The sequence below is a fragment of the Anolis sagrei genome, chromosome 1 (assembly GCF_037176765.1).
Source record: "Anolis sagrei isolate rAnoSag1 chromosome 1, rAnoSag1.mat, whole genome shotgun sequence".
NCBI classification, from domain to species: Eukaryota; Metazoa; Chordata; class Lepidosauria; order Squamata; family Dactyloidae; genus Anolis; species Anolis sagrei.
Genome location: NC_090021.1, coordinates 163,574,672 through 163,589,354, shown reverse-complemented (window position 1 = coordinate 163,589,354; position 14,683 = coordinate 163,574,672). Strand labels below are relative to the sequence as shown.

The 14,683-nt window shown below is 40.0% G+C and overlaps 1 protein-coding gene across 2 annotated transcripts in view; it reads right to left on the bottom strand.

Annotated features, from left to right (window-relative positions):
• Positions 1-14,683, bottom strand: part of MLPH (melanophilin) — a 108,266-nt gene that overhangs the window by 26,490 nt on the left and 67,093 nt on the right. For both annotated transcript variants that reach the window (XR_010910148.1, XM_067469969.1), the window contains exon 10: positions 3,590-3,673. Coding sequence is in view for 1 of the 2 variants with exons in the window: in XM_067469969.1 (XP_067326070.1) it covers positions 3,590-3,673 (84 nt within the window). In the remaining variant the exon portion in view is untranslated. The remainder of the gene's footprint in view (positions 1-3,589; positions 3,674-14,683) is intronic.

Below are 14,683 nucleotides of genomic sequence, written 5' to 3'. Positions count from 1 at the left end.
TTCAATAGCCTGCAGCTTCGCCCCTGTCAACCACCCCCACCAAGTCTGGTCTCCTTCATGACAGCCTTCAAATCTAACCCCCCCCCCCAACTTGGTTGCTTCACTACATCGGCTATTGCTGCAGGTAATGACAGTGTGAATAAATTGTCGATATTTGCTTGAGATAGTGCTTGCAGTTCTGGAAGGATTCTTAATTTTTTGTGTCTCATAGACTTAGCATGGGGATTTGGTTAACCAGTTAAAATTCATGAGTAAACCAGGTTTATTTTTTAAAAACAAAGAAATATCTGAATAGTTTTTAGTAGATGAAATGCAAAAACTAGATAATATTACACACACACACAAAGAATGTAAAACAATTTAAAGAGCCATTGGAGATATAATTCTTACTAAACCAATTAAGTGTTCAAAATTCATTATTCCAAATATACAAGAGAATGAATTCAAAGGCACCGGTTAGCAATAATTATATTCTGTAATTAGAGGAAGTATTTTTCCCTTAAGGAATACCCCTAACATTCTAGAGTCATCACTATACATATCATTTCATCATCATTTAATTACTTATTAATCGCCCTCCATCCAAGATGCTCTAGGCGATTTACAAGCTAAAATTGTAAAGGATAAAAATACATACATACAGATATTGATAAAATTAATCTAGATCAAAAGCTCTAGTAAAAAGCCAAGTCTTAAGTGCGAGAGTAAAAGGCCCTAACTCACGTATGGCTCTCATATAGGGTGGCAAGAAATTCCACAAGGCAGGGGCAGAAATAGAAAAAGCTCTGCGTCTGGTCCTTTCCGAGTGCACTTCTCTAGGACCCGGTATATAAAGTAAGTCATGTTGGGATGGTCGTTGCGACCTCCGATGATGGGAGAAGGAGAGGCGGTCCCTAAGGTACGATGGACCCTGGCCGTAAAGAATTTTAAAGGTCAGAGCTAACATAGATCCTAAAAGCCTGCTCAGGGAGCAACCGAAACACACTGATATTTTCCATTCCTTTACCATTATCTGGATCAGGACTTCTTAAACCTTTTCTACTTATGACCCCTTTCCACCCAAAAAAAGTTTGATGTGACCCTAGGCTTAAAGGTATATAAAATAGGCACAAAAATCAAACATTTGCTGCAAGGGTTGCTAAACGGGCTGATTTTTCTTTTTGTAAGCATTTTCTGCAAGGCCTACTGTAAACACTGCACATTTTAAATAGTGACGCTCAGAAATCTTTTGCAGTTACAATTTTTTTCATGACCTCAACATGATCTAAAAGGACTCTATTTGACGATGGGATCCATAGTTTAAGAAGAAATTATCTAGATCCCCTCAAAAGCTTAGCAGAAAGAAAAGTTATTAAACTTAGAGGGAATGGACTTGAGAACCAGCTGGCATCACTATTTGTGGTACGATGATCCAAAGAAGGAAAACAATTCAGAAATCATTTTGTTAGATCGGCTATTTTAAGAATCTGGCAAAAATACAAATCTAAAATATGTGAGAAAACCCCATTATGGCTATCCCCATTAGAGGCCACACAAAGGAGGGAAATGAGATGGAATAATTGGCCAAAATATAAAGAACTATTAAAGAAAGAAGAAGGCGTGATAGTAACAAAGACACAACAGGAAATGAACATGATAAATAAAAAAAATCATGGTACCAATATAGGCAAATAAAGGAATGCTTTAAGAAAGATAAAGAAAAAGGCTTTCAGGAACAAGATACCTTTTGGGATAACATACTAAACTCTAAAAGAAAGATCATAAGAAAATTATATAAGAAATTAGTGGAATGGAGCACAGAACCAGTGGGGGGGGGGGGGATATGTGAAAAGATGGAATAAAAATATAGAAAAAAACTATTTGAAAAGAAGAATGGGAAAAAATATGGAGAACAAAGATTAAATATACGCAACAGATTTAAAAGAAAATTGGTTTAAAGTTGCACACAGATGGTATATGACCCCTCAAAAATTAGGAAAATGCTATGAGAACATAAATACAAAATGCTGGAAATGTGGAAAGATTGAGGGATTATACTTCCACATGTGGTGGTCATGTACAAAATCTAAAATATATTGGAGAAAAATCCACGAAATATTACAGGAAATGTTACATATAAGAATACCATTCAAACCAGAGATATATTTATTAGGGATAACGGACCAAAAGTTAGATAAAAATATAGACAAGCTCCTTTTTTTACTGAATACGGCTGCAAGAATTTGCTATGCAAAATTATGGAAGAAGGAAGAGACCCCAGAAATTAAAGATTGGATAGAAAAAAATCGTAGATATTAGAAACATGGACAAACATATTTGATATCAAAAAATAAAGGGACCCCAATAAGAGAAACTGATTGGACAAGAGTGACAAATTACTTGAAACAAAAGAATGGAAACACAATAATATAAAAGGAAGAGAAAACAGGAGGAAAAATATAGATGGAAGAAAGAAGAGGAAAACCCACTTGGAAGATACACAGGAAGTCAATGAAGGAGATGTATACCAACTTTCTCCTGATTTTGTTTTTAACTACTTTTTTTTCTTCCTTTTTTCCCTTTCTTTCCTCTTCCTTCTTTTTCCTTCTTTTTCCTTTCTTCTTTTGTTTATTTTCTGCTATCTCTACTTCATTTAACTGTATTTTAAAAGGAAAAATTCTCAATAAAGATTACTTAAAAAAATTATTTTCTCATGTTTCCTCATCATGAGAAACTGTCGTATTGCTGTCAACATCTGGCCCCTGCAGTGTACCATCAGGTTAATCCATGCTTTCTATAGAATAGACCAAAGGCAGACAAATGGGACAGGAAAGTCATTTGGTACAAGGACCTAAGGTCCCTTGTGTCTTTACAATGTTAGATAATAGGGCTGGGCGGTTTCGTTTCGTTAATTCGTAATTCGTTAAAAATTCGTTATTTTTTATAACGAAGCGATAACGAACCATTCTGGAGCAACTTAAAAACGAAACGAATTTTTAAATTCGTTTCGTAATTGTTTCGGATTCGTTATGTATTCATCTCGTTATCGTTTTGAAGTCGTTTCGTTATTATTTCCGCATGTCTGGGGCAAGTTTTATAGTTATTTTTTGTTTAATTAGTGGAAAAAAATTATAATATCACACCAACAGTCAACAACAGAGGGTGAGGGAAGCTTCAGAAGTTCCCCCTGTCCCATTTGGAGGGTTTTTAGCGTATTTCGCGGTCGCGTCCGCCATTAACGAATCGATTCGTTATTGTTTCGAAATCAATTTGTTATTGTTTTGTAATTTTTTTAACATTTACGAAATTTCGTAAATATCGAACTTTTTAAAAGAAAAAAATCGGAATTCTTTTTAAAATCGAAACGCAAAAACCCCCAAAAAACGAATCGATTTTAGAAACAAATTTTTCCGTTGTTACCCAGGCCTATTAGATAACCATGGCCAGCATATAGTGATGAGCTTTTGGTAATAAAATGCAGTTCCCTTTCAACATCAATAGCATATGTCTTCTTCTCTAATGGTCAAAGCATTCAAACACACTATCGTATTGCCCTTTCTATAATAATTGGACTGCCAATCTCTGAAAAGGTCTGCATTCCTGATATTACCTCTTCTGAGTGAACCAGGATCTTTTCCTCAAGACGGTTCAGCATGCGTTCAATAGCAGACATGCGTTTGTTGAGGTCAAGTATCTAAGAGAGAGGAAAGAAGACAGCATAGAACAGCGCCTGCCACCATAGGTTTCTCAGACATTAAAAAAAATTTTCAGAAAAAGTTCCCATCACCATTACCATTGCAATAAGCAGATCCTCAGTTTCAGCCCAGCAACAAAAACAGCTGCATGCTAATTTAAAATTATTAGGAAATAGCAAAACAAGTATCATAAAATTAATGGAATAGCCCAACAGATTAAAAAGAAAAAGATTAGAATGTTGTATTCTCTTTTGTATTTTTTAACATTCTCCTTACAGCATAATTGCTAGTATGAACCAGCAGGTTGTCTTTCCAACAGATTCAAATTCCAGTTTGGTGGTGAATGTTCATATTTTAGGGATATAATTCCCCATTTGGGAGATGGGAGAAACAATGCTGCCATTCTGATACAACTACATGCCACGAATAGTAAAACACCTAATACTATAAATAAACAAATGAAATTACTGGTTTCAAATTTACCAAATTAGTCACAAGTAGTAATTTTCAACCTTTTAAAATAGTGGTCAGAAACTTAATTCTAAACCCACCACTTGGATATAGTCAGAAAAAAGGGCTGATACTTCTCCCTTGGGGACTTTTCAATTATACAAGCTTTAGTTCATTTTGATTACCTGTCTGGTGCCCATATTATAGAAGATCCATAAACCTGATTAGGAAATTGGTCATTTACAGTGTTTTATGGAAATGTTTACTTGGGAACAGTATGCCTAGACAGTATACATCTATATATAGATTTCTATTCCAAAATATAAATATTATGTGTTACAATAAGAACAGAGCAACATATAATCTTGCATTAATGAGAGATTCCCATGTGATGCTCAAGATAGAGATTAAGGGGACAATGAGGTAATGGACTTTTGCCCCCAGAATACGAACAATAAAGCTACATTTTGAGTATTGCTTGCATGTAAATCAGAATTCATCTCTCTCAGGATGAAGACAATAGATATCACATCAAATTGTACATTATGAAGGCAAAATCCAATAAAATGGCAACCGGCACCAATTTAGTAAATTGTTGATGTCAACACCAATTCCAGCAGACAGCCTATCCCACCTGCTGGAGACTGTGTCGGAATGGTCCTTGAGGTTCCCCAGACTTATTGTCCTGGGGAATTTCAACATCCATGCTGATGCAGACTCTTGTTCATCAGCAGCTATGGACCTAGTGTCTACCATGGAGACACTAGGACTCTCGCTCTGTATTACTGGGCCCACACATCACGCAGGACACACACTAGATCTGATTTTCAGCATAGGAATTCAAGTGACCCAAGCCTCTACTATAGAGGATCACTGTGCTCTGAGAGTCCGGTTGGAGCATGCCTACCCACCCTGCAAGGGCGCCAAGCCAATCTGGGCTCGCCCAAGGAGACTTATGGAACTCAGTAGGTTCTGGAATGCTCTGAGGGATCTGGAGCCTGCCAGCAACTCAATTGATGTGCAGGTGGACACATGGAACATCAGGCTATCCAATGCACTCGACAAGATCGCCCCTAGATGCCCTCTCCGACCCAACCGAAATCGGTCTCCTTGGTTCACTGAGGAACTGATGAAGTGGGAAAAGAGACGGCTAGAGGGCGTGTGGCGAGAACTCTGTGACGGACCATCAAGATCAGCTTATGAGACATTTAGGGAGTCCTATGAGCATGCTATCACCGAAGCAAAGCGAGTATATTATGCCTCTTTGATAGCGTCTGCTAGCTCACGCCTGGCAAAATTGTTCAAAATAATTCAATCTCTAACGTCAGTCCCTACCGTCCCAAAAAGTGGTGATCTGGCCCCTTCAGCCGAGGTTTTTCAGAGCTATTTTGCAGACAAGATCTCGCTACTATGCTGGGGCCTCCCCGCCACAATTGATACAGTGAGAGAACTTGAGACTCCGTGGCCACTTGCTGGGCCCGTCCTTGACCGCTTCATTCCGCTGGACGCAGAGGCTGTCGATAGGCTCATAGCTGCAGCTAGACCGACCAGTTGCTGCCTTGATCTGTGTCCCTCTTGGTTGGTGAAATCCTGCCTGGAGGGATTACGTGACCCTCTGCTGAAGATTATAAGCAGCTCCCTTGAGCAAGGAGTTTTTCCAGAGGGTTTAAAAGAGGTGGTGGTCTCTCCCCTGCTGAAGAAACCAGATTTAGATCCTTCGGTTCCCTCCAGTTACCGCCCAGTTTCGAATCTCTCGTTCCTGGGCAAGGTGATTGAGAGGGCAACAGCAGAGCAGTTGCAGCAATTCCTAGATGACACAGCCGGACTAGATCCCTTCCATTCTGGCTTCCGTGCGGGGCATGGGACCGAGACTGTGCTGGTCTCCATCACGGATCACCTTCGATGCCAGCTTGACCAGGGCGGGTCGGTGCTGCTTGTGTTATTGGATCTCACAGCAGCATTTGACACAATTGACCACAATCTTTTGACCCACTGCCTTGCTGCTGTTGGAGTCAGGGGGAGAGCTTTAAATTGGCTGTCCTCCTTTCTTCACAACCGTGGACAGTGAGTGGAGAGGGGAGGCCTGGTCTCTGAGAGGTCCCCTCTATCTTGTGGGGTTCCTCAGGGGGCCATTCTCTCCCCTCTGTTGTTTAACATCTATATGCGACCACTTGCTCAGCTGGCTCGAGGTTTTGGACTTGAGTGTTACCAGTACATCTTCAATGGAAGGCTGACAGGACTCTGTACCCGATTATTTTCATCAGTGCCTCGAGGCCGTTACTGGATGGCTGCGTGCCAGCAGGTTGAGGGTGAATCCAGCAAAGACGGAGATCCTATGGCTGGGTTGAACAGGCAGTGGGGATATCCAGCTGCCTACCCTGGATGGCGAGGCGCCACGCCCATCATCGTTGGTAAAGAGTCTGGGAGTCCTTTTGGACCCTCTGCTGACGATGGAGGCCCAGGTCTCCGCCGTTAGCAGAACCGCCTTTTTTCATCTGCGGCAGGCTAGACTGCTGGCCCCCTACATGTCCAGGGACAACCTAGCTACGGTGATCCAGGCTACGGTCATCTCAAGACTGGACTACTGCAACGCCCTCTACATTGGCCTTCCTCTGTCGGTGATCCGGAAGCTCAAGTTGGTACAAAATGCAGCTGCTCGGCTTCTTGCGGGAATTCCGATGAGATGCCACATAACACCAATCTTACTGCAGCTGCTTTGGTTACCAATTGAGCACCGGATCACTTTCAAAGTGATGGTACTTACCTTTAAGGCCTTGCATGGTCTGGGGCCGATGTACCTGAGGGACCGCCTCACCCCCTACCAACCCCAGAGATCCCTCCGTTCTGAGGACCAAGATTTATTGGAAATTCCCAGTGTCAAGACCTTGCGTCTAACAGCAACCAGATGCAGAGCCTTTACAGCAGTGGCACCATCACTCTGGAATACTCTGCCACCTGAAGTCCATGCCTTGTGGGACTTATCAGCTTTCCGCAGGGCATGTAAGACATATCTGTTTCGACAGGCCTTTGATCTTTGATATTGCTGTTTTTAAATTGTTTTTAAATTGTGTTAGATTTTAGCCTGTTCTTTTAGCCAGCGTACCTCAGGGCCCGCTTATCCCCCTACCAACCCCAGAGATTAATTCAGTCCGAGGACCAAAATTTGCTTGAAGTCTCCAACATCCGGACTTATCATCTGTCCTCTACTAGGCAGAGAGCCTTCTTCATTGTAGCCCCTTATTTATGGAATGCTTTGCCAGTTGAAACCCGAACCATCCGAGAGCTACTTGCTTTTCAGAAAGCCTGTAAAACCTTTCTTTTCCGACAAGCTTTCGATGGGTGATTAACTCAGGACTATGTCTGTTTCGCATTTTTATTGTATTTTAAAGTTGGTTGTATTGTTTTAATCTACTGCTGTAAACAGCTCCGAGCCAAATTGGGAGTGGCAGTATACAAGTCAAATAAATAAATAAATAAATAAACCGCTCTGAGCCCCAGGGGAGTGGCGGCATATAAGTTTGAATAAATAAATAAATAAATAAATAAATAAATAAAATTAAGCTGAAAAGTTCAACCGAACAAACTTCTTTGCAAAGTTTTTGCTGCTCCGCTGAATTGAAGCAGCAAAAAGAAATAATTTCCAGATTATTAGTATGATGGTAATCCGTGACAGCCAGATAACATTGTTGTGGTGCAATAAATACCCCAAACATGATCCTGGCATAATAAAAGGCCATAAAATGCTAACCAATTATTTGAGTAATACTAATACAATAAATTATCTAAGAGGCTGTTGGCTAAATTTTATTTTGGCAAAAATTTTGTTGAAGTTGCTGAAGCTGCGGCTATTTCCCCATTTTTTTCTAATTATTAAATATATCAATATATCTCAGTATTTTGTCAGACTACTTATTTAAGACTACAGTATATCTCAGTATTTTGTCAGACTACTTATATACCAGCCAGTTTTCATCATTGATTTTAAACTCGTGCCTTGTTTTAATCATTGTTCTATGTATTTTAATATATGTATTTTGCAGAAATACATTTTAGTATGTGTATTTTATATAATGATGATGAGTTTTTAGCTGTGTTATAACCTGCCTTGAGGAGAGGTGGTTAAGAAATAAAATTGTTGCTGTTGCTGTTAATGTTATGTGTATCTGTGTGTGTGTGTGTGTATACACAAAAAAATTAGTTCTAGTGTATAGCATGTATTTATGTAGTTCTGATACTTTTATATATCTAAAATGTCTGTGTTTTTTATTTAGTGTTTTTCCAGAATTATTTTTAAAAATCAGATAGATTTCTATAATCTGGACTGCGATACTTTGCATAAAGGTCTGGCTTCTCCCCTCATTTTTCTATGAGCACAAATAAAAATTGAAGCACAGTGGAATTTCCTGTGGGATTAAAATTCTGCTCTGAACACTGATCAAAACCATGCACGAAACCAACTGTGAGGTTCTTTTTCCATGCAAAACTGGAAAATCTTCCTTAGGTCAAGGGAGTTATATGGACACCCAGTGCCAAATACCGCCCTAAGTGCTTTAGCTAGACTATGAATGTGGTGGCAATAATACAGTTACCCACACTAAATGTCAATAAAACTGCAAAGACCAAGCCACTTCTATTGCAAGAGTAACTGGATTACCACTTTACTTCTGCCCAATTCATCAGACCTTCATATCTGTATTTCTGTAGTTAAAGCAGGGTTGGTTCTTCCCTCATAAATTCCAATTATGAGGCTTAATGAGTACATAACGAAAACTGGCAAAAGCATGCAGGCGAAAGCATTTTCTTCCTTGACATTTATAACATGGATACAAGGCTCACACAAACCCTAATGGAAAATGCCACATGCTATTATAATCCTTGCTTAAGAAGTGTTCACTAGAATGTTAATGGTGAAAACACAACCTATTAACTTTTTTTGTTCTTTTCTGGCTAAGTAACTTTTAACGTAGTCTCATATCTGGAGGCTGTGAGTCATTGCCATAACTTCTTGTGGAAGAAATCTGAATACTTCTGTTTTTAACTATTAGAAGGATGTCCAATAGCTTCTAGAATGGAGATCCAGTAGAGGCGATTGTTCAGTTGTGTTTCTCAGCATTTTTTATGAGTGATGGTCACTCGTTGGCCTGATAGGTGTATTGTGCCCAAATTTTGTGTCAATTCGTCCAGTACTTTTTGAATTATGTTAATCCCACAAACAAACATTACATGTGTATTTATATAGATGTATGTATGGATTTTTATTCTTTCTTCACCAACTGGAAAGCACTTCCAGAAGACTTTGCTTGCTGAATTTATTTCTGTACTTCCTTCACCAACTGGAATGTACTTCCAGTACAACAGAAATCTTATTTGATTAGGTTTTTTTTAATGAAGAAAGATACAGCAATAATACAGCAGCCAATAGAAACATTCACTCTGAATGCCTCTGCATCTCATTTTAGGGCCTGGGTGCAAGTGGGTTTTCAATAAACATGGTCGAAAGCAATTTGGAATACAGAACTACAGTCTTTTTGATTTGCCCTGGAAATGCAAGGACAATGTTACTCCATCTATGCACCTGAAGGAAAAAAGTATGGTTGGTGTTATTGAAAACTGCTGTACAAAAAAAAAATCTCAAGAGGGTTGCACTTCTCTGTCCGTATAACAATTCATTTCCCAGGTTGTTTGCATGCCAAAACCAGGCCACAAACTAAATGGGATAAAATCCAAGTAATCATGATAATCCACTACTATCTGGAGTTTGAGATGCCACCATAGAGGTCTGTGGTTTATGAAGCAAAAGTAATTTTTAAATGGACAATTCTGTTCATTTTTATTACAAATGCTAAGTTTGGAAGATAAATGTTGTGCTGAATCAATGATTTTTTTCCAGTAGGCTCCAAACCTGTGTATAAAGAGGAAATTAATTGATATTTCTTTTGCTATGGAGTGGCTAGGAAAAATCACTTCATTCAACAGGTGAGTGACACGCCACTGTGGGCATTAAAACTTGGACTCACATTAAGTTGGCTCCTGGCCATCTTCACAATGTCCCTGTACTTTTGGTATTGTGCGTTAGACTGGGTTAAACCAGCTTCAGAAAGAATTGGAGAAACTGTGGAGTTTGCTTGAAACTCAAGAATATTTTATGGCTCTGGGGCAATGTGGACCACTGGAACCAGTTTAGTTGGACTGTTCTGCTATCCACACAGGACACAATTGCCTTTCTCTTGTGCTTACCAGAACAAGGAAATTGGATGGATCATGTCTACATTGCAATTATTGCTGGTCACAACTTGTCACAGAGCTCCATGTGAACTCCTAGCTGTGTCAGATGTCCCCTTCTGACAGCAACAAGGCACTGGTGTGAAAGGAATAAGGTAGGGATAACTATGCTTCTTTGTAGTCATGCAGGCTCTTCTGCTAATATCTGAATGGGGCACTCATGATGACCAGGAGTTCACATGGAGCTCTGCAGCCGGTTGAGAGTGGTAACTGAAAAACACAGGAGATGAGGTGCATTCCAGTAGGACAGATGTGGTCTCAGTCCAGCAAAAATGTGTAGATGCCATCTCACCACTACAGTGGATTTGGGAAGATGTGTCAGGCAGCCTCCATGACCACTCTGGAGAATTTTGCTCCGGAGTGGCACTTGATTTACCAGCCTGTGTAGACACGCCCTGTGAATGAAATCCTGGTATGACTGAGAGATTTGAGGAGGGAAGGTATGAAGAAAGAGATAATTAATTAATTAATTAATTTTGGGGTAAAGCTCACATACTTAAAATATTTTATGATCTGAGACAAGGCGTTCAGTTTTGAGATGCCTTGTTATGTGGCACAGGGATAACCAAGGGCAGCCAAAAGAAAGACCGTAAAATGGATGGCTTCTGGAAAGATGAGAAGGTCTGTAAATGATGGAAGGTTGTTAAAAAAGGATTGCCAATGAAGTAAAATTTGAAAGCTACAGTGAGTTTCTCGATTAGAAAGGGAATATGCTCTTCCTCTTCAGTTTTTGCTGGTACAAAAGAAAATTAGTTTCAAAGTAACAGGCAGTTGTATGCTCCATTCCTGGCAAAGGAGAAGCAGAAGTACGGAACAGTATTTCTGTTCCACAAATGAATTTATAGCCAAAGAAGGCCAAATTATATGGGATACACAAGCTTGATGGATTACCTTTCAAATAAAACTCCAAAGAGGAAAGGGGGATCAGAATTGGGAACATGGCATATAAAGTGTTCCCATATCACAGTCCAGATGAGCCCCCGGTGGCGCAGTGGGTTAAACCCCTGTGCCGGCAGGACTGAAGACCGACAGGTCGCAGGTTCAAATCCGGGGAGAGGCGGATGAGCTCCCTCTGTCAGCTCCAGCTCCTCATGCGGGGACATGAGAGAAGCCTCCCACAGGGATGATAAAAACATCAAATCATCCGGGCATCCCCTGGGCAACGTCCTTGCAGACGGCCAATTCTCTCACACCAGAAGCGACTTGCAGTTTCTCAAGTCGCTCCTGACACGACCAAAAAAACAGTCCAGATGAAAATCCATACCCCCAGCTTTCATTAGCCCCAGCTGGGAAACTCTGTTTGGCACTAAGTTAACTGCTGGAGACTGAATTTTTCCTTTCCATTTCCTTGACCTCAGAATAGAGTCTATCTTTATTATCTTTCTGAATAAAAATAACGGGAATTTCCAATTGAAATTAAAGAGATCATGAGACAACAAGAAATCCCTAGGGTATGGAGATGCCTTGTTTTAGGATGTACATGTCTGTGGGTGTATGACATTTCCAAAGCTTATCCCCCCCCCCCCCCCGAGAAATAAATATATGTTCACTTTTGATTTTGATTTTGAAAGAAGAATAAAATAATCACAGTTTGAAAACCATAGTAGGTCTGAAGGATAAGAGGTATTGGTCTCGAGAACACTACAGTTTGCCTATCCCCTTTCATGATATGGAAACAACTGTGGGAAAGTATTAGATTGTGCTAGTGTCAGAGGTAACAAATAAATATTGTACGAAACCTTATACAGATCCTCATTCTGAGATTTCACTTACACTTGTGTTATAGACAACAAATCCATTACTCTACATTTGGATGACTTGGTCACGAAGGATCACATATGATGATAATGATGTATTCATTGCATATCTGAGTTTTTACAAGAGACAATTTGATCGTTTTGATCATTTTCCCCCAAAGGAAAAAAAACAATTTTAAATAACTTTAGGGAAAATATTGTTGATCAAACCTAAAGAGTATAGTGACAGTTCTATGATAAACACCATTGGTTTATCTGCAGCTAGAACACTATCTGCAGGACTGGCAAAGACATTGTTCTACGTCTGTGATGCTGCAACATTCTACAGCTTGATATTAGAACCTTGGCACTGGTTCTCTTTGCCTCAAAGTCAACTACCGCCAAACACTTGGAGATTGGACACGTTTAGCCTGCTGGAGAGAAGGCTGAGAGGAGACATGATGAAGGCCATGTATAAAGAGGTGAGGGGAAGTCATAGGGAGGAGGGAGCAAGCTTGTTTTCTGCTGCCCTGGAGACCAGGATACAGAACAATGGCTTCAAACTACAGGAAAGGAGATTCCACCTGAATATGAGGAAGAACTCCCTACCTGTGAGAGCTGTTCAGCAGTGGAACTCTCTGCCCCAGAGTGTGGTGGAGGCTCCTCTTTGGAGGTTTTGAAGCAAAGGCTGAATGGCCATCTGTCGGGGTGCTTTGAATGTGATTATCCTGTTTCTCGGTAGGGGGTTGGAATGGATGGCCCACAAGATCTCTTCCAGCTCAATGATTCTATGACTCTAGTAAAGCAGTGCTGACCTTATATTCCCTACAGCTTCAAACTGTAAGGTGCAACTGAAACTGTTGGTTGGATGAGTAATACATCAAGGTCCAGACTGATGTGAGTCATCTACAGGAAATAAAACATTGCACTTCTCTAGAAATATGCAATGGCTCCAACTGTTCAATTACAACAATCTTGGCCTTTGGCTCATTTTCACTTTGGGTTTTGACCAGAAGAAAAACAGGAAAATTAGGTCCCATCAACATTGCCATTTAATGCACTTTGAAATTTCCATATATGGTCAGTGCATACTCATATAATGCAGTTTAACTGAACTGAGCTCCATTATATGAGTCTACACTGACTATATAATGTTCAGGTGTAGGTGTGGTCCCACTTGTGCTTTTCACTACAAATAGTGCAATTTCACACAATCAACCTCTTTACACAGTCCTTTTGAGTCATGCCATTGCACTAGAAATTGCCAGCAAAAAGGGAGGGTGTGCGGAGTGGCGACTTCTGCGCCCTCCCTTCTTCCCCATCACATGGTGGGGACAGGACAGGGTGCATTGGTACCCAGTCCCTGTCCCCATCAGATGGGAGAAAGAGTGGCAGCACGCATTGCCCTACCACCCTTTCCCCCAACATATGGGGAAAGGAGAGGAAAGTGCACTTAGTAGTGGAGGAAGCACCTTTCAGCACTTCCAGCCCACTTTGAGAGGAAAGTGGGTGATGCCTACCATGCGTCCTTGCTGCATAAAAGAGCAGCAAAACTGGGCAAAAACACCCTGTGTGAAGAGGTGGAATATGTCAAGTGATGTTATTTTCTCTGATAAGAATTCACATAATTTAGAACTTGAAATTATGTGTTCCTTACCTTGTTCTATAAATAGGAGAGTGATGAACACAATGTGTTCAGAAGACATGTTTTGAAATTTCTCATGTATTACCAAATATGATGTATGACAAGATTATTATGGACTGGGGACACTTTTCAATAGTTCTGCACTTACACCCTGTGTTAAGAGGTGGAATATGTCAAGTGATGTTATTTTCTCTGATAAGAATGTGTTTGTGCTGATTGTTAGCTAGGAGAGAGGCCTGAAATTGTATTTTTTCTATGTAGTTAGGCACCAGATACTTTATTATTAAGGATACAGCTAAAGTAAATAATGTTCTGGAAATCTGTTAATTCGTTAATTCATTTATATGGGCTTTTGAATAAATGTGTATATTTATAAAAAGTATTGCAGAACAAAATATTGTAAATGCAATATTGAAGGAGGATGCTCCATCCACATCTGACAAGCAAAGATTCAGGAATAATGGCCATAATTTCATAAAAATGAAAAAACAAAAACCCTAAACCATAAGTAGCTGGTAAGTCCACAGCAAATATTTTTTTAAAAATCAGTGCCCTGTTTAAAGTATCACAAAGATGAATTGCTAGTACAGATGCTTCCAGAAGAATTAGTGCACCTTTTTGGGGGTGGGGTTGGACGGATGGACGATGACTCCAGAGGGGCAATCCATAAAATTGGAAAGCAGGTTTGAGAGCTTTCAAAATGGCATGGAAAGTTGATGCACGTCATCCTAGGGCCACATTTTCCTTATGTGGCGTAAACAAAACATTTCTTATCCAGGCAGTGAACTAAACAAAAAGACATCCCGAACATATAGCAATTCACTGTTCTACAATTTTTCAGTTTTTCTCAGTTGCGGAAACGAAATGTGCCGTTTCGTAATAAATGCAACATGCTG